The sequence below is a fragment of the Myxine glutinosa genome, chromosome 6, assembly GCF_964187855.1.
Source record: "Myxine glutinosa chromosome 6, kmMyxGlut1.1, whole genome shotgun sequence".
Classification (NCBI taxonomy): domain Eukaryota; kingdom Metazoa; phylum Chordata; class Myxini; order Myxiniformes; family Myxinidae; genus Myxine; species Myxine glutinosa.
In genome coordinates, this window is record NC_136266.1 from 5,586,691 (window position 1) to 5,607,251 (window position 20,561).

Genomic DNA, 20,561 nt, shown 5'->3' on the forward strand with positions numbered 1-20,561 from the left:
ATCTGCATCTTGGTGCCCCTTCTGTCTCTCTGCATTTCTCGGTGCCCCCCTGTCTATCTGTGTCTCTTGGTGCCCCCTCTGTCTTTCTGCATTTCTCAGTGCCCCCTCTGTCTGTGTCTCTGCAGGAACATTGCCATTCAAGCTTTTCACTCTCTTTAAATGTAAGATAATTGATGACCAGTACAAGTTCATATCTCATCAAGTTTGGAAAATGATCCTGGATCTAATTACCTCCGCAACCGAAGGTGGATAGAGGTTTTGTTTTCACCCCTGTCTGTTTGTGTGTATGTTTGTCTCTTTGTCTGTCTCTTTGTCTGTCTGTCTTTGAACAAGATATCTCAAAAAGTTGTGGACGGATTCGGACGAAATTTGGCAGAGACGTAGTGTTTGTTAGAAGAACGAAATTATTCGATTTTGGTGAAGATCCGGATCCGGATACTAGAACTTCAAAGTGATTCTTCACCATTGGGAGATAGGGCCAAAAACGATTCATAGCAGGATATCTCAAAAAATTATGGACGAGTTATGAATAAACTTGGTGGCCGAGTTGGTTTGGTGACGAGAACAAGCCAAAGTAAAAAGCTCTTACTCTGCGGAACACCAAAAGGAGCTTTCACAACAACAATGTTGCCCAGCACCCCAAATCGTTGAACCACCAAGACCATTGTTCATGTCGGGTAAATGAAATGGGGAATACGACTGCGGACATTTTGCCTTCGTGTGTGTTTGCAGTTTGGCACTGTGTTCGCCGATTGCGTACCTGGACCCACATTGCTGCTGCTCTGGGATTGGCTGTTTCAGCAAGGTGATGCCTACCTGCTTTTATTCCTCGCACTGGTTCTGATTGTCAATGCAAAGTGAGTTCATTCTTCTCATCTGAACTTTGACCTTTATGAACTTGGATTGCTTTTACACACTTTTGTTTGTGTTTGTTTGCATAACCCGTGTATTTATTTGTAATTTTTTTGGCCTTGTCAAGGAATATCGGTGAAACGCTGATGAGATTAAAAAACTGAATTGGAGGGTTGTGATTGGACATCACTGATGGCCAACACATAATATTAGCCAATCGGTAGCACTTGAAATTCTCCCTGATAATGAAAACAAACTTTTTATTTATTTTTTAAAGCAGAACACGATGAACGCACCAAGACTAAACACTTAATGCCTCCCTCTACAACAACAACAACAACAACAGGCATTTTAAAGGCCATTTTCCCTGCAAGAGCGGGGGTTAGCCTTGCGGGCCCCATGACAATCTTCTCCATTTTGCCATATTTTCTGCATCTCCCCTTGTTAACCCCCTTGCCCGCATTTCTTCTTCGACCATCTTTAGCCAAGTCTTTCTCGGTCTTCCCCGTCCTCTACTTCCTTCCACATTCATTTCCATCACTCTTCTCAACCAGTCACTTTCATCCTTCCTCAACACATGCCCAAACCACCTCAAACTCTCTCTCTTCACAGTATCAATCACAGGCTCTATTCCCATCATCTTTCGCAATTCATCATTTGTCTTCCTCTCTCTCAACGATACTCCGCACATCCGTCGAACCATTCGCATTTCCACCCTTTCCAGCCTTCGTTGCTGTTCTACGTTCATTACCCATGTCTCGCTCCGATAAATCATAACACTTCTCGCACATGCAGCATACACCTTTCCCTTCAGCTTCAACGACACTCCCCTCCTCGTCACCACGCCACTCAGTTCCCGAAACTTCTTCCATGCACATCTCACTCTAGCAACCGTTGCCGAGTCTGATCCACCTTCTCCATTCAGCATGTCTCCTAGGTAACAAAATGTTTTCACACCTTCCAGCTTCACGCCGTCTCCAAGATCCAACTCAACATTTCCTCCATCTGCAGCTCCCTCTGTGCACACCTTACACTTGAATGTAGCTGCCACACTGGTTAATGACCCTCTCAGACCACTACATTTTTGATGAACCCACTCAGCGCACATTGTACATTGAATGGAGTTCACTCCGACACCCTTCCTGCACACAGCACAGGGCCACTTCCCAGTTCTTTCCACCTCACCACATGTTTTACCACTTGCCATCACCTTCGTCTTTCCGATATTCACCTTCAGACCTTTCGTCTCCATACATTCCTTCCACTTGTTCATCTTCTCCTTCAGTCCATCCATACTTTCTGCAATCAACACCAGATCATCTGCATACAACAACTCCCACGGTAAACCCTCCTTTACGTTCCGAGCCAGCACTTCCATCACAGCTACAAACAGTAGTGGGAGTCCTCCCTCTGGGAACCATAATACCTCTCTCGGATCAGGAACACATTCTGCTTCCTTTTAGGCAGAAAGGTACCATTCAAATAGCGAATCGAACTTCGTTAAATTTTCCCCATCGACAAAAAAACTCAATACCTCATTGTGACGTCATTTGGATTGATGACATGATTGTATATCGGTCATGTTCATTACTCCCGCCAGGAAGTAATGCATTCGATCGTGTCCGTCCGTGTGTGTGTTCGTGTGTTTGTGAACAAGATATCTGGAAAAGTTCTGAACGGATTTGGATGAAAGTTGGTGGGATGATTTGCCCTTGGGATAAGGAAGAATTGATTAGTTTTTGGTGAAGCTTAGGATATTATTCCGGATCCAGGAATTTTTTGAAGGATTTTTTTACCATTGGAAGACAGGGCTCAGCAGTGGCCACCCACGGCGGGAGTATGCGCTCTACTGAGTGGTGTTCTAGTTCATTTGTTCATTAACTGCTCTTCTACTTTACCTCCAAGAATTGTAAAGTTCTGTCTGCTCAACGATGATGAAATTGCACGTCATTAAAATATTAGAGTGGCCAGACGGAAGCCTCTCCTCAGTGAAAGACACATGAAAGCCCGCTTGGAGTTTGCAAAAAAGCACCAAAAGGACTCTCAGACTGTGAGAAACAAGATTCTGTGGTCTGATGAAACCAAGATTGAACTGTTTGGCTTCCGTCTGGCCACTCTGCCATAAAGCCCAGATCGGTGGAGTGTTGCAGTGATGGTTGTCCTTCTGGAAGTTTCTCCCCTCTCCACACAGGATCTCTGGAGCTCAGCCAGAGTGACCATCGGGTTCTTGGTCACCTCTTTTACCAAGGCCCTTCTCCCCCGATTGCTCAGTTTGGCCGGACGGCCAGCTCTAGGAAGAGTCCTGGTTGTTCCAAACTTCTTCCATTTAAGAAGTATGGAGGCCACTGTGCTCTTGGGAACCTTCAATGCAGCAGAGATTTTTTTGTAGGCTTCCCCAGATCTGTGCCTCGACACAATCCTGTCTCTGAGCTCTGCAGGCAGTTCCTTCGACGTCATGGCTTGGTTTTTGCTCTGATACGCATTGTCAACTGTGAGACCTTATATAGACAGGTGTGTGCCTTTCCAAATCATGTCCAATCAATTGAATTTACCGCAGGTGGACTCCAATCAAGGTGTAGAAACATCTCAAAGATGATCAAGAGAAATGGGAGGCACCTGAGCTAAATTTCAAGTGTCATAGCAAAGGGTCTGAATACTTATGTCAATGTGATATTTTAGTTTTTTCTTTTTAATAAATTTGCAAAACTTTATAAAATCCTGTTTTCTCTTTGTCATTATGGGGTACTGAGTGAAGATTGATGAGGGAAAAAATGAATTTAAACGATTTCAGCATAAGGCTGCAAGATAACAAAATGTGAAAAGTGAAGGGGTCTGAATACTTTCTGAATGCACTGGAAGTATAAAACCTGTTTAATACAATTGTTGTGAGCAGCTGAAAATATTGCTTTGCATTAACATTATTCCATTTACAGGGATGTCGTTATGTTGATGGAGAAGCCAACACAAACCAAAATTACAAGTAAGTCAAAACAAAATTTGCCCAACCGATTGTCTGTACTTGATGTCTATCTGAGATTGTTTGTCAATCCTCATTGCACGAGATATTTCAATCGTGTTTTGTGCGCTTGTTGTTGTGTTCTTGTGCATTTGTCGGGGTGTGCCCTTCTCCAGAAGTGTTGAGCTCATTGGCCAGCGAGCTGAGACTTGAAGATGTGGAGGATTTTGTTTCGCTGGCACTGCACTACGTTAGTCTGACTCCCGTTTCCTTTCGTTCAGTAAGTTTAATGCTCTGCCTTCACCTAGCTGCACATGCACATCTCTGTAGCATTTTCCACTGCGTGTTATACCAGAATGCACCTTTGAACCTGTACCATGGCCAAGTCGCACGTTCCTGCCTCAATGTTCAGCTTTCGTATGTCGGTGTTATCAACGTACGATGAATATATCGGTGAGACAAAGTGATTATGTAGCTGAACCTATAGATTTGTTTGTAGCCCTTCATTGTCGGGGTTCAGTGTCCCTTCATCTGTGAAAGGAAGTTGCTCGTCTTCATTTCAGCAAGAAAATCCATAAGATAACCTAAAACGCCACTCGGCAGAACCAAAATCGAATCGGCTTGTTCTTGTCACCAAACCAACTCGTCCACCAAGTTTATTCATAATTCGTCCATAACTTTTTAAAATATCATGTTGTATATCGCTTTTCGCCCGATCTCTCAATGGTGAAGAATCACTTGAAAATTAAATAATTATCGTATCCAAAACCATATTCAGATCTTTACCAAAATCTAATCTATTTGTCCTTGTCAGACCCAACTGGTCCACCAAGTTTCCTTCTAAATCCATCCACAACTTTTTGAGATATCCTGCTATGTATTGTTTTTGTCCATATCTTCCAATGGTGAAGAATCACTTTAAAAATTCTAGTATCCGGATCTGAGTCCGGATTTTCACCAAAATCTAATCATTTCGTCTTTGTCGCATACACTACCTCTCCGCCAAATTTCGTCCGAATCCGTCCACAACTTTTTGAGATATCTTGTTTACAGACAGACAAGCAGACAGACAGGGGTGAAAACATAGTTGTTGTTGTATGAAAACATAGGTGGAAACAACCTATCAGTTGAGGCTTCCCGGGGAAGGGATTGTCCTATATTTCAAATGCAATTAAACCTGCGTCTCAGGTTTTATCATCAAGTGTGAGTTATTGTTGGAGAGAAATCGAGGGCCTCCATCACAGGCCGATACGCCATTTTGTCCTCGAATAGGCTGTCCGCTTGGTGCATCTTGTTTTGTCGTTGGGATTTCCATATCGGCCTCACCGTGTGGAGCGCCGTTGGTTTCCATATCGGCTCGATTCCCATATCGGCCTCACCGTGTGGATTGCCGTTGGTTTCCATATCGCCTTAATTCCCATATCGACCTCACTTCATAACTCCTCGTCCGCCGCCGTGCCGATACCTGCCTGTTCTCGTCATTCTGCACGGCTTCAGCCAGTGTGGGGATTAGTGCACGGACTTTGGGGAATGTTACATTCCACTGACGTTTGGCGTGTCGTGAGTTTATTGCTTTGAGAGCATTGGGGAATGATGGCACCATCATATGTATTGTTCATTTGATGCAAGTGATATTTTCATGGTACTTTCTTTCATAGTGTTGTTATTGTGTATGTTACAGTTGTTAATACAATTACTTGTTTTGTTCTACAATTGCATTGGTGTGTTTTTACCATGGTTTATTAGAACACTCAAAATAACAAATCTTTCTGCTGCATTCCCTCTCGAGACTCTGAGGTGCACCGTAACTGGGGTTCAGGGAGGAACACATAACAAACAATACGTGTACCGTGTTAGTTCATACCCTCCATCACCTTGCCTTGATTGGGTGGAAAAAAGAACAACACGTAATGATGATAATCCCAACTTAACTACAGCGATGTTGTATTGTGTGCTCACCAGGACAGCCAGTGGGAAGGTGTCTTTGGCAGAGGAGTGGGATTGGGAATGGATGCTGAGGAAGATAACGGACTCTGCCTCCCTGTGGGTGTGGCTGAAATTGTCCAGTCATTCCGAAGCTTTGTGGTGAGCGGGGAGATACCTGGAAGGGAACTTTCTGCACTCGTTTAAATCGGAATGGTTAATTAAATTAGCTGATTCTCCTCAACTGGTGTCACGAGATTGAATGAATTATCGGTTATAATCGGGTTCCGTATATAATTTCGTTCCCATTTTGCGGGGATTTGTAACCATTTACATTCTTGAAAAGCTTGAGAGTCTCTGACTCCGAAAATCAATGTTTCCATTTGATTTGAATATTTTTTGATTTTTTTCCATTTGATTTGATTTGGAGAAAAAAAAAATTCAAATCAAATGGAAACATTGTTTTCAGATTCAGAACATCTCAAACTTTTCAAAAATGTAAATGGTTACAAATCCCTGCAAAATGGGAGCGAACCTTAAAATCCAGACATATGGAATCTAACTAACTATTACGTTGAGGATTCACTTGTTGATGATGATTTTTGTTTTTGTTTGTTATTTGCAATCCTTGCAGGGAGTCTCACTTTTGGTTGTAGACTGTCGAACAGAAAAGGAATACAAATCCTCACATCTTGTTTCTGCCCTGCATCTTGATGCACAACTGGTAACCTGTTGTTTCACTCTTCCCCATCCCTCCTCCGGTTTACTCAGCTAATCTTAACTTGTGCCCTCACAGCTCCGGCACTTCCTCACGGTGCCGTCCCTTCCTACAGATTTACTCCAGTGTAGTCGAGTTTGCAGCGGCAGCAAGCGTCGTGTTCCACAAACGACATGACCCAGCTGAAGAGGCGTGGCGTGGGCAAAGAAGTTTTGTCGGACCACATCACTTGTGCCTCCTGGGCTCAGGTCGCCGCCAAGAAGAGCCCACCCTCAACATGGTCGCCGCACATTTTTTACAGGTTTCCACAACTTCCTGGAGTGTGTCTGTCCATACAACAGCATGCACAATGGATGAAATCGACAGGATGTTGATGGAGGTATGCTAACTGCCCTGGGAAGCAAGTAGAAGCTGATGTTTCAGACGTTAACCCTTCGTCGGAGCAAAAAGACTGGATGTGGGCGAGGTTGATTTAGGGTTGGAGTGAGTCGACTGGACCAGGGAGCATGTGGAGGTGAGAATGATTTAGACAGGAGAGGAGCGGTCGGGGTTCAGCAGTTAAATGTCAATGGAATGGGAGCTGGGAGAAAAGGGGGAAAAATAGGGGAAATTATGTCAGCAGTCAGGTGTAACAATACAACAATGGTCTCTTTCCTTCAAATGAAGGGTAAATGTCTGAAGTCAGCTTCTTGCTTCTAACAGCGGTTAGGGTAACTGGATCAATGTTCTTTTGATGTCATCCACAGAATTCAGACATTTTGTGTTTATCTCTGGTAGAGTCTGCATTACAACCTTTAAGGTGAGAGACAGGGTGGCGGGGGAGTATGCACCATACACAGCCTCCCCACAGCAAAATATCAACTTGGGTCCAAAATATCGACTTGGGTCCAAAATATCGACTTGGGTCCAAAATATCGACTTGGGTCCAAAATATCGACTTGGGTCCAAAATATCGACTTGGGTCCAAAATATCGACTTGGGTCCAAAATATCGACTTGGGTCCAAAATATCGACTTGGGTCCAAAATATCGACTTGGGTCCAAAATATCAACTTGGGTCCAAAATATCGACTTGGGTCCAAAATATCAACTTGGGTCCAAAATATCAACTTGGGTCCAAAATATCAACTTGGGTCCAAAATATCAACTTGGGTCCAAAATATCGACTTGGGTCCAAAATATCGACTTGGGTCCAAAATATCGACTTGGGTCCAAAATATCGACTTGGGTCCAAAATATCGACTTGGGTCCAAAATATCGACTTGGGTCCAAAATATCGACTTGGGTCCAAAATATCGACTTAGGTCCAAAATATCAACTTGGGTCCAAAATATCGACTTGGGTCCAAAATATCAACTTGGGTCCAAAATATCAACTTGGGTCCAAAATATCAACTTGGGTCCAAAATATCAACTTGGGTCCAAAATATCAACTTGGGTCCAAAATATCAACTTGGGTCCAAAATATCAACTTGGGTCCAAAATATCAACTTGGGTCCAAAATATCAACTTGGGTCCAAAATATCAACTTGGGTCCAAAATATCAACTTGGGTCCAAAATATCGACTTGGGTCCAAAATATCGACTTGGGTCCAAAATATCGACTTGGGTCCAAAATATCGACTTGGGTCCAAAATATCGACTTGGGTCCAAAATATCGACTTGGGTCCAAAATATCGACTTGGGTCCAAAATATCGACTTGGGTCCAAAATATCGACTTGGGTCCAAAATATCGACTTGGGTCCAAAATATCGACTTGGGTCCAAAATATCGACTTGGGTCCAAAATATCGACTTGGGTCCAAAATATCGACTTGGGTCCAAAATATCGACTTGGGTCCAAAATATCGACTTGGGTCCAAAATATCGACTTGGGTCCAAAATATCGACTTGGGTCCAAAATATCGACTTGGGTCCAAAATATCGACTTGGGTCCAAAATATCGACTTGGGTCAAAAATATCGACTTGGGTCCAAAATATCGACTTGGGTCCAAAATATCAACTTGGGTCCAAAATATCAACTTGGGTCCAAAATATCAACTTGGGTCCAAAATATCAACTTGGGTCCAAAATATCAACTTGGGTCCAAAATATCAACTTGGGTCCAAAATATCAACTTGGGTCCAAAATATCAACTTGGGTCCAAAATATCAACTTGGGTCCAAAATATCAACTTAGGTCCAAAATATCAACTGACGTGGAGTTTACATGGTTGTATGCACACCGGCTTAGTCCATCTCCTCACCGTGGCACATACTTGGAGTGAACGACTCACGTGGAGTGGAAGGATGGAGAAGCTCGTCGGCTTGGTACAGATTTTAATTGTGAGCAAGGTGTAAGGTACACTGTTGGAATCACTCTTATTGTCTGCTCATGAGGTGCTTTCTGTGCTCCAGAAAAATACGGAATACGTGAGTGTAGCTCGGGGAGGGTACAAAGCTGTGCTGCAGTACCTGAATGACATCGGCTTGGGAGAGAATGGTGGTGGTTTGATAGTTACCGGACAGGTGGACAGAGAAATGGTGAGTATTACCTCATCATCCTTTGTCACCTCACACCTGTATCTTTGTTGTGTATATCTGCTTTGTTCTCACTCTGTTTGTCCAGCCTTTTCTTTCATTGATCGGCCCCACTCTTCATCAATTATGTATTTATGATGCTTCCTTACTCTCTGTCCTCAGTTATTCCTTCCACCCATTCCATGATTCGCTCTTGGATTTTTTTTTTCTGTCCATTCTTTCTTTCTTTTTTTTTTCTTTTCTTTTTTTTTGTATACAGAATCGAGGCTCGTGTAAGAGCTTACATTTATCACACAAAAAAATCAAACAGACACAAAGTATATAATAAGGGGAGCGGTAGACAAGATGGGGAGAGAGGGGGAAGGACACAAGTACAACATTTGAGAGCAGGGACATCGGGAGAAATGTGGGAGGGAGAGGGCATGAGAAGGGGGGGGGGGGGGGGGGAGGGAGGGAGCGGGAGAAGTATAAAACACAGGGACACTGCATGGACTTCCAGGAAAGAAGTTGGTATTTCAAAAAAGTGGATCTGGGGTGAATTAGCGGGGGTAGAAAAGATCAAGGTTTTGGATGGGGAAAGATAAGAGATGGTGAACAGCTGTTTTAAAGACCTGGAAGGATGAGTGGGATTGAAGAGAGTGAGGGAGTTTGTTCCAAAGGCAGGAGAAAAGAGGAGTGAAGGTGAGCAGAGAGACTTGATTTTGGCAGTTTAACCATGAGGGTTGCTGGCAGATCTTGTGTGACCTGTAGGAATATTTGGGGGACAGAGCACAGAGAGAGCTGGGGGAGCAAGGCTGGAGAGGAGTTGGTAGAAGACAAATTTCTTTCTTAAGTTCCTATCTTACCTTCATTCTTTTACAACACTTTCCTTTTTGTAGTGTTTCATTCTTTTCAATAGACTAATGATCTTCTTTCTTCAACTCCCCTCCATATTTCTTCTTTACACCTGACTTTCCTCTACCCACCCCACACCACTTTATGTTGGTAAAACCCACATACCCGTTTTGTTTTTCTTATTGCAGCAAAATGCATGCGAATCGGATGGAGTCCCTGCGTCCATTTCTGTGTCCGGGCTGGTTTCTCGCATGTCGTCTGTACTACGGACAGGATCGGCTGCTGTAAAGCAGCGTGTACAGGGCCTGATGGACAGCCCTCCAGAACATAGGTACATTTGGCTGCTCTTGTATTTCCTGAATAATCTCCTTTATCTGTATAGAATGTGTGGCTGAATGGTTGCGTGTAGTCTCATTTACGATGATGAACATTCTTTGGTGAGTGACTAAATACGTGATTTGTTTTCATGGTTGAATTGGCTCAGAATAACCAACAAAGACTCGGCAGCGGGCCTTTTGACAAACTCTGTTTGAATTGAACACCACCAACAAATGGGCATCCAGTAAGGAGCCATGACATTGAACACTACCAACAAATGGGCATCTTGTAAGGAGCCATGACATTTGTTATGGATTCGTCACTTCCGTTGTGGTGGTTTTCATCCACTGTAAACATTTCTGAATCCATGTACTATTATTGTTTTCAAAAGGTTTATTGTTTATGAACTGTTTTCAAAAGGTGAAAAGTTAGTGTTAAAAAGAAACAGGAAACCGGATCGGGAACCGGACGACGAAGAGGAAGAAGAGAAAAGAAGGCGGAGTGAGTGAGTCGGACAAGAAGGAGCCGAGCTACTTGCGGTCTGGAGCGAACGTTGGCGAGCAAGAGTCACGAGTGAACTTTTGGTTTCCCGGGAAAGGGATTCCTGCGACAGAGTTGTTATCGCTGTGACAGATCAACCTGCATGTCAGGTTTTGTGGTGGATTCTGAAGAGAATCATCGTCATCATCGTTGTGCCGTTGCGCCATGAGACCGGGCCGTCGGCCATTTTGATTCGTGCAGGACTTGCGCTTCGCTCAAGGTTTCATCTCGCTTCGAACATTTTCACCGCATTCAGACGTCGGTCTAGGGTGTGTGTGTGTAACGTGGCTTTCGAGTGGAGAGTCGGCGTGTCGCCGACTGTGAGCTGTGAAACGTCCATACCCGAGGGTGTGATCTCTCAGTCGCCTGAGGGCGCCTTTGGATTTCCCTGTCGCCTTGAGGGCGCCTTTGTGCAGCCTTGGCTGTGTGACTGTACTTCCCATCCAAACGGGATTCTGGTCTCAATCGGACATCGTTCTGGCGATCGCTGGAGCGGATCGACTTTGGCTTGAAGCCGGGATCGACTTTGGGAAAGAGACATTGGGAATGTTCTTGTTTTACTCACTTGGAGCACAGTGAGTTATATATTACGAAACTGATGGTACCATCATCGGATATATTGATTGTACTTTTGATTCATATTATTGTTGTACTGTTATTCTTGTGTGATCTTAATACAATATTTGTTTGTGAGTAACAATTGGTGTGGCTTCACCATTGATCTTTGACATACAGAATAACACATTTTTCTGCCGTGACTCCTCTTGGGGCTCGGAGGTACACCGTGACCAGGGGGTAGGGGAGGAGCACGTAACACATTGAACACTACCAACAAATTGGCATCTAGTAAGGAGCCATGACATTGAACACTACCAACAAATTCATCACAATCGTCAAGCTGACTGCGCAGTCCACCCCTGTCGCCATTATCCTTGACCCAGTCCCCCCCATTCCGTTTTTCCTGGCCCAGTCCACCCCTGTCGCCATTATCCTTGGCCCAGTCCACCCCAATTCCGTTTTTCTTGGCCCAGTCCGACCCCATCACCATTATCCTTGACGCAGTCCACCCTATTCCGTTTTTATTGGCCCAGTCCACCCCTGTCACCATTATCCTTGACCCAGTCCACCCCATTCCATTTTTCTTGGCCCAGTCCAACTCAATCACCATTATCCTTGGCCCAGTCCAACCTATCCTGTTTTTCTTGACCCAGTCCACCCATTCCATTTTTCTTGGCCCAGTCCAACCCCATCACCACTATCCTTGGCCCAGTCCACCCTATCCTGTTTTTCTTGGCATAGTCCACCACATCACCACTATCCTTGGCCCAGTCAACCCCTATCCTGTTTTTCTTGGCGCAGTCCGCCCATTCCATTTTTCTTGGCCCAGTCCAACTCAATCACCATTATCCTTGGCCCAGTCCAACCTATCCTGTTTTTCTTGACCCAGTCCACCCATTCCATTTTTCTTGGCCCAGTCCAACCCCATCACCACTATCCTTGGCCCAGTCCACCCTATCCTGTTTTTCTTGGCATAGTCCACCACATCACCACTATCCTTGGCCCAGTCAACCCCTATCCTGTTTTTCTTGGCGCAGTCCGCCCATTCCATTTTTCTTGGCCCAGTCCAACTCAATCACCATTATCCTTGGCCCAGTCCACCCTATCCTGTTTTTCTTGACCCAGTCCACCCATTCCATTTTTCTTGGCCCAGTCCAACCCCATCACCACTATCCTTGGCCCAGTCCACCCTATCCTGTTTTTCTTGACCCAGTCCACCCATTCCGTTTTTCTTGACCCAGTCTAACCCCATCACCACTATCCTTGGCCCAGTCAACCCCTATCCTGTTTTTCTTGGCGCAGTCCGACCATTCCGTTTTTCTTGGCCCAGTCCAACCCCATCACCATTATCCTTGACCCAGTCAACCCCTTTCCTGTTTTTCTTGGCCCAGTCAACCCCATCCTGTTTTTCTAGGCGCAGTCCAACCCATCACGTTATCCTTGGCCCAGTCAACCCCTATCCTGTTTTTCTTGGCCCAGTCAACCCCATTCCGTTTTTCTTGGCCCAGTCCAGCCCCGTCACCATTATCCTTGGCCCAGTCAACCCCTATCTTGTTTTTCTTGGCGTAGTCCACCTCATCACGTTATCCTTGGCTCAGTCAACCCCTATCTTGTTTTTCTTGGCGTAGTCCACCTCATCACGTTATCCTTGGCCCAGTCAACCCCTATCTTGTTTTTCTTGGCGTAGTCCACCTCATCACGTTATCCTTGGCCCAGTCAACCCCCTATCCTGTTTTTCTTGACCCAGTCCACCCCATTCCGTTTTTCTTGGCCCAGTCCAGCCCCGTCACCATTATCCTTGGCCCAGTCAACCCCTATCCTGTTTTTCTTGGCGTAGTCCACCTCATCACGTTATCCTTGGCCCAGTCAACCCTATCCCATTGGAGGTGAAGTTTACCTCGTTCTTTTAACGTTCAGAATATTTCTGAACTCACACCTCAGACATAATATTTTATTGAAGAAACAAACGCGTTCTCGACTATCACCCACCTCCCTCCCTCCACCTCAGATATCGGAGAAAATTAGGTGGACAGGTTGGGTGTGTGACGAGGAAGAATTTATTTAAAATTGTATTCACACGAGCGATTTGTGAACAATTAAAATTGGAAACAAGAAGTTAAAGAAGATTCAGATGATTTATCTATTCAAAGCAAAAGTGAAACTTGTGGGATGGATGTGGGATTGCATATTCTGCACAAGGTGACTGATGTGCACCTGAGTGCACCTCAAAGCCCTGGTTCGATGATGTAATCTGCTCCTATGTTTGGTTTTGATCATGTTTATTTGGCGGAATGTCGTTTCACATTCTCATGTAGTAGCACACTAATTGGAGGCTTCCAGGTAGTTGGCAAGAGATGAAAAGTGTCCAAATTGTCCATTTTCAATTCGTCTCTGCCGGAAGCCCAGTTTTTCAGAGAATAATGAAAGTTTGTCAATTACCTCAAACATATTTGTACTTCTACCTTGTAGATTCTTGTCGATCTCGTTGAAATCTTTAACATGTTAACAAGGTAGGCCAGTTTAGTAAGGAAGTCATAATTGCTGAGCTTGGTGTTCACTTTTAAACAGTTAAGGTGTCTTTCTTAAAATCCCAGGGTCTTGAGTTTGAGTCCATGTTGTGCTGTTAACGTTAACACCTGGTCTGATGATTCGGCCCGTCATACTTCGCAGTTCCGCAAAATGAGTGCCAGCCTAGTGGGAAGAATGCCATTCGAGTATCCTGTGTTGGATTGGCGACCTGTCCAGGATTGTGCCCCCTAGCCAAGGAAAAACTGCCTCGCCAGCACTATTTGTGTGACCATGCGAACAAGCTGACTGCGCAATTGAAAAAACACGTGGGAATGCTGTTCCTCAAGATAGCCATCCAACAATTGTGAAATACAACAACCTTTCAAACTCGGCCTTATTTCAAACACGATTCTGGATGTTGGAAAAAAACTGGAATTATTTTCAGCATTTTTTTTTTTTTTTTTCAATTGGGAGTGGGATTTTTTTTTTTTTCCCCTGACCAAGTTACCCCCTCCTTCCTCCTTAATCCTGTGAAGAGGTTTCCTTGTTTCAGGACCACATGATCGTACTGCCAGTGTTTCCTCTTCTTCTCTTTCTTTGTAGCCCTTCACATGTAAGAACTGAGGAGGACGGCGGGAACTGAGGAGAATCGAGTGGGAACTGAGGAGAATCGAGTGGGAACTGAGGAGAATCGAGTGGGAACTGAGGAGAATCGAGTGGGAACTGAGGAGAATCGAGTGGGAACTGAGGAGAATCGAGTGGGAACTGAGGAGAATCGAGTGGGAACTGAGGAGAATCGAGTGGGAACTGAGGAGAATCGAGTGGGAACTGAGGAGAATCGAGTGGGAACTGAGGAGAATCGAGTGGGAACTGAGGAGAATCGAGTGGGAACTGAGGAGAATCGAGTGGGAACTGAGGAGAATCGAGTGGGAACTGAGGAGAATCGAGTGGGAACTGAGGAGAATCGAGTGGGAACTGAGGAGAATCGAGTGGGAACTGAGGAGAATCGAGTGGGAACTGAGGAGAATCGAGTGGGAACTGAGGAGAATCGAGTGGGAACTGAGGAGAATCGAGTGGGAACTGAGGAGAATCGAGTGGGAACTGAGGAGAATCGAGTGGGAACTGAGGAGAATCGAGTGGGAACTGAGGAGAATCGAGTGGGAACTGAGGAGAATCGAGTGGGAACTGAGGAGAATCGAGTGGGAACTGAGGAGAATCGAGTGGGAACTGAGGAGAATCGAGTGGGAACTGAGGAGAATCGAGTGGGAACTGAGGAGAATCGAGTGGGAACTGAGGAGAATCGAGTGGGAACTGAGGAGAATCGAGTGGGAACTGAGGAGAATCGAGTGGGAACTGAGGAGAATCGAGTGGGAACTGAGGAGAATCGAGTGGGAACTGAGGAGAATCGAGTGGGAACTGAGGAGAATCGAGTGGGAACTGAGGAGAATCGAGTGGGAACTGAGGAGAATCGAGTGGGAACTGAGGAGAATCGAGTGGGAACTGAGGAGAATCGAGTGGGAACTGAGGAGAATCGAGTGGGAACTGAGGAGAATCGAGTGGGAACTGAGGAGAATCGAGTGGGAACTGAGGAGAATCGAGTGGGAACTGAGGAGAATCGAGTGGGAACTGAGGAGAATCGAGTGGGAACTGAGGAGAATCGAGTGGGAACTGAGGAGAATCGGGTGAGAACTGAGGAGAATCGGGTGAGAACTGATGAGAATCGGGTGAGAACTGAGGAGAATCGGGTGAGAACTGAGGAGAATCGGGTGAGAACTGAGGAGAATCGGGTGAGAACTGAGGAGAATCGGGTGAGAACTGAGGAGAATTGGTGAGAACTGAGGAGAATTGGTGAGAATTGGTGAGAACTGAGGAGAATTGGTGAGAGCTGAGGAGAATTGGGTGAGAACTGAGGCGAATTGGGTGAGAACTGAGGAGAATTGGGTGAGAACTGAGGCGAATTGGGTGAGAACTGAGGAGAATTGGGTGAGGCTCCGGGCCAGCCGGCCAGGTATGGTCCATCTGCACCCCCCCCACAACTCTCCGACCCTGGGTTTTTCTGAACCATTGGGGTGTCCTGGGGTGGAAATCAACTGGTAACAGTAAATAAACTTGGACTCACTACCCATTTGGTACCTATATTGGATGGTACCCTCAAAACAGCATATTTTTAAATCCGCGTTGCGCCATATTCGACACACGTGTTCTTTTGGTATTTGTGCCTGCTAATATTAACTCAGAATAAAAAGTTATATACCAAAAGAAAGCTGTTCATCTACTGATCATCATAGAATATTGACACATTACTTATAATGGTACCTTAATGGTCATAACTAGTGCTGAATAGCAGTACCCCACTTTAACGTAACATAATTCGGTATCGACCGTACTATTTCATCTTACACACATAATATGAACACATTACACCTGATATGCTTACATATATATTTTATTGGCTTTCTCCTGTATATCAGCTTTAATTTGATACCAGATACATCCCCATAGCTTCAATTCTCTTTTTTATACAGCGTGTCAAAGATACTACCGGTATGGGGTGATATTGTAGGCGATGCTGCATTTGTCAATTTACAAATGCTGCCACGTATATCATGTACATATATGTTGGACACATGACAAAATCTATGTATTGTTAATATGTGTTACTTAATATATTGTTGTATTGATGTATCACTGTAGTTTATTGCAGGAATTTTGACGAAAATGGCATGCAGATCCTTCCATGTTTGTATCCTGCGTAAATTGAGATCATCAGATTGTACAATTATGTTATTTAAGTGTCTCTTACAGCGACAGAACGAGTCAATTAGTTAAGTTAAACACCTTTTTTTACATAGTTAAGTATGCAATATAAGATATTTTTTATAATTAAGATGCAATTTATAATAATTATTCAGCTTGGTACTTACCAATATTTTGATGTGTTTTGCAGGTGAAGTAACAACGCTAATATGGAACATCCGGCGCGAGCGAAACGTACACGTGAGAGTGAACAACCACCCATTGTGTGCATAACTCATGTAAAGGGACTGAGCTATGGAGAGTTGCACTTGTTATCTGGACTCAAAAATTCTGAGAAGAAATTGGCCAAGCTGCAGGAGGTCAAAGAAAGACGCCTTGCACAACCCCCACAGTCTCCGCATATGATGAAGGACACATGTGATTTGGTCCCTGAATCTCTGGCCGAACACCATGGTTTCCACTGGGAGTGTTACAAGCGTTTCACGATGAATTTAGACAGACTGAACCCTCCTACTGCAGGTACATCTGAAACAACTGGTGCCACAACTCAGCGGATGGCCCGTACTAGTTCTGGTGACAAGATCATATTTAAGCCAGACTGTATCTTCTGTTCTTCGGAAAGTCGTAAAAAAGTGAAAGTGCATGGCAGTTGGACTACCCAGGGGATGAGCCAGTTCGAGTATGAAGGCTGGAAGCCGGTACTGGAGATGGCTGAAATGAAGCAAGATGAAACGCTCTTAATGAGGATCCGAGGCCATGATCTTTTTGCCTCTGAGGCAAAGTTCCACAAAACTTGCCGTATGAAATATATGCAAAAGCCAGAGAAATGGCGCAGTACTGACGAAGAGGCACAGCACCATCAAGGAGAATTAGAAGAAGCCCACAGACAGGCATTCGATGTGGTATGTGATGCCATTGAAAGGGATGTGTTAATGGCCAAGAAGATAATGAAACTATCCGACCTGAGGCAAATGTATGTCATTAACCTGCAAACCAGCAAATATGCGAATCCTGACTACCGAGCCAGCAAACTAAAACTGAAGCTTGAAAACCACGAGCCTTTCAGGGAGAGACTATCATTCTGTGATCTGGGAAAGTCCTACATAATATTCAGCACTGCAATTGACGTCCAGACAGCAGTGAAACAAGCCTTCAAATTGGGATCAAGAGATATGATTGAGAGTGCAGGTAGCCATTTACGACTGTCAATTCTGGATGATTTCTCAAATGCCCCAGAACTGAAATGGCCACCAAGTCCTTCTGATCTCCAACAAATGGACGATGTTATACCAGATTCACTCAAGAAGCTGCTATGCTACATCATAACTGGAACAACATCAGCAAGGTCACAACGAAGCCAGCGATTAGTTCAATCAATCGGCCAAGATATCTGTCGCGCTGCCACCAAAGGCTCTTGGAAGCTTCCAAAACACATCATCATGTGCACGTCCCTGAGACATCTATACAGAAGTGAAAAGCTCATAACCCTTCTTAATAGAATGGGACACTGTGAGAGTTATTCATTTTCACTTGAATTGGAGACTGCACTGGCCGAATCAGTGATGAAGTCATCGACACAACTCTCCAACCAAATCATCAGGTCACCACGAGAGCCGTCTGTCTTCCACTCGGAGTTTGACAATTTCGACTCATTGGTGAATGATCTGACAGGAAAAGGTTCTGTTCATACAGCACACGGGATCATGATGCAAGAAGTCAGTGATGATCATGCCGCATCTGGTCCAGCAAGGCCAACTCAAGTTAGGACCAAACGGCGTTCTCTGCAGTTGACGGAAGCAACCATATTACCTGACTGCTATGTGACCAAAAGACAAAGCCCGAAACTTCAAGTAAAACAGCTTCAATATCCAGGATCTGTAGGAGAAAGAGGAACATCGACCAAACTCCAGACTCTATGGATCATGATCCGTCTCAAGGCAGAAACACAACAACAAGTTCCTGGTTGGACCGGTTTCATCTCAGAGACAGGTGAAATGCCAATGCTATGTGCCAAGGAGAATCGTCACCTACCCTCAGGCAATGTAGACATGGCCAATATTCCACCATGTATGAGGAGCCTCACACAGCACATCCGAAGGGTCAACCACCAAGTGGGAATTTGGAAGAGAGCTCACGTTCCTCGACCAAGGATTCCCAAAGCAAGTCCAGGCCATGGCTGGGAAGAGGAGAAAGGCTGCCTGGATCCTCTCTGGTATGATGGAGACATGCTTCCGCGTGAGCTGGCTGATATAGCTCAGGTCATGTCAGACGACGATGAGAGTGATGATGAATCAGGTGATGAAACACCTGATGATATGGATCGTGTTTTGTACAGTGATACCGATGAAAGTGACAGTGACGATGACTGATCATGATGGACATATGCCATTCGTGCAAGCAAGCCAACTTGACTGCACTCATGCAGTGTTTGACTTTTGTTGATAATTAACAAAATGCAATTGTTTGTTTGTGTTCTTTTGAGAGTGGATACTTGTATTATCTATCTATAATTCCAGTAATCTCTGTCTGTCTGTCTGTACGTCTGTACGTTTGTTTGTTTGTCTGTGACCGCTGTTTCTCGACAACTACCGGTCCGATATACTTGAAACTTGCCAGGTATATTGCTGGGGACCCGAGGATGTGCCTTTTCAAGGTTTCATATTAATCGGACAATTACTTACCGAGCTATGTCCAAAAAACGATTCAACCAATCAGAGAGCAGCGAACGATCGCGTGTGCCGAACGTGGAGGACACACTCTGCCTCGGATGGCACATTTGAGAGCGTATTCATTTATTTCACGTTTGCAAACTATGTTGGCGTTAAACTACGTTTTAAAACTAATAAAAACGAATTTGCGATTCATTCGCTTTCCTGCGCGTTTGTGCACGCGATGGCGATTTCTTTACCAAACTCCGGAAGCCGTTCGCTTTGGACCAAACCATTGCATGTAAATAGAGGGGGGGGGGGGGGTTCTGTGGTCGTTGCGAATGGACCAAACCATTCATGTAAATAGAGGGGGGGGATTGTCACTGTACTCGCAAGCCGTTCGCCGTTCGCTTTGGCGTTGCGAATGGACCAAACCATTTCATGTAAATAGAGGGGGGGGGATATAATTTTAGATAGATATATAGTACGGGCATATATATAGTACGGGCATGCCCTAGTCTATCTATAATTCCAGTAATCTCTGTGTGTATGTTTGTATGTTTGTATGTTTGTATGTTTGTATGTCTGTGACCGCTGTTTCTCGACAACCACGGGTCCGATATACTTGAAACTTGCCAGGTATATTGCTGGGGACCCGAGGATGTGCCTTTTCAAGGTTTGAAATTAATCGGACAAGTACTTACCGAGCTATGGCGATTTAGCCGTTCGCCGTTCGCTTTGGCGTTGCGAATGGACCAAACCATTTCATGTAAATAGAGGGGGGGGGGGGGGGGTTCTGTGGTCGTTGCGAATGGACCAAACCATTTCATATAAATAGAGGGGGGGGGGGGGTTGTCACTGTACTCGCAAGCCGTTCGCCGTTCGCTTTGGCGTTGCGAATGGACCAAAACATTTCATGGACCAAACCATTTCATGTAAATAGAGGGGGGGGGGGATTGTCACCGTACTCGCACCCACGTACCCACGTACCCACGTACGGGCATTGCACCCACGTACGGGCATGCCCTAGTATGATATAATGTGGTTAACTGAGTGTACGACATACATATGTAATTGTAGGGATAAAACTGACTGTTAATATTATTATGATATCTGTTGTTGAGCAATAATGTTTGGTTTATCATCAAAATATTCGATACTAAAAATTTTTTCAATGGGATGTTAAAATTTAGTTTCAAATAAGAAATATTTTTACTTTTACAGTAAATATTCGAGCATTACATTGTTACTGTTCTGTGGAAGGTGTTTGACCCAGTGTATGAATATTAATATGATGATATTAAAAACTACTGTGATTAATAAACAAGTTTTTCTTGTTTAATATGTTAATAAGATGGCAGTATGATTATGATATTCGATTATGAATGACATTTATAAGTGTAATAGGCAGTTCTTTTGAATATAGACAAA

The 20,561-nt window shown here is 44.5% G+C and overlaps 1 protein-coding gene across 2 annotated transcripts in view; it reads left to right on the forward strand.

Moving 5' to 3' along the window:
* TBC1D23 (TBC1 domain family member 23) overlaps positions 1–20,561 on the forward strand; it is a 65,423-nt gene that overhangs the window by 36,232 nt on the left and 8,630 nt on the right. For both annotated transcript variants that reach the window (XM_068119565.2, XM_068119567.2), the window contains exons 6-13: positions 733–857; positions 3,786–3,832; positions 3,985–4,088; positions 5,771–5,893; positions 6,366–6,455; positions 6,565–6,750; positions 8,845–8,970; positions 9,990–10,132. In XM_068119565.2, coding sequence (XP_067975666.2) covers positions 733–857; positions 3,786–3,832; positions 3,985–4,088; positions 5,771–5,893; positions 6,366–6,455; positions 6,565–6,750; positions 8,845–8,970; positions 9,990–10,132 — 944 coding nt within the window. The remainder of the gene's footprint in view (positions 1–732; positions 858–3,785; positions 3,833–3,984; positions 4,089–5,770; positions 5,894–6,365; positions 6,456–6,564; positions 6,751–8,844; positions 8,971–9,989; positions 10,133–20,561) is intronic.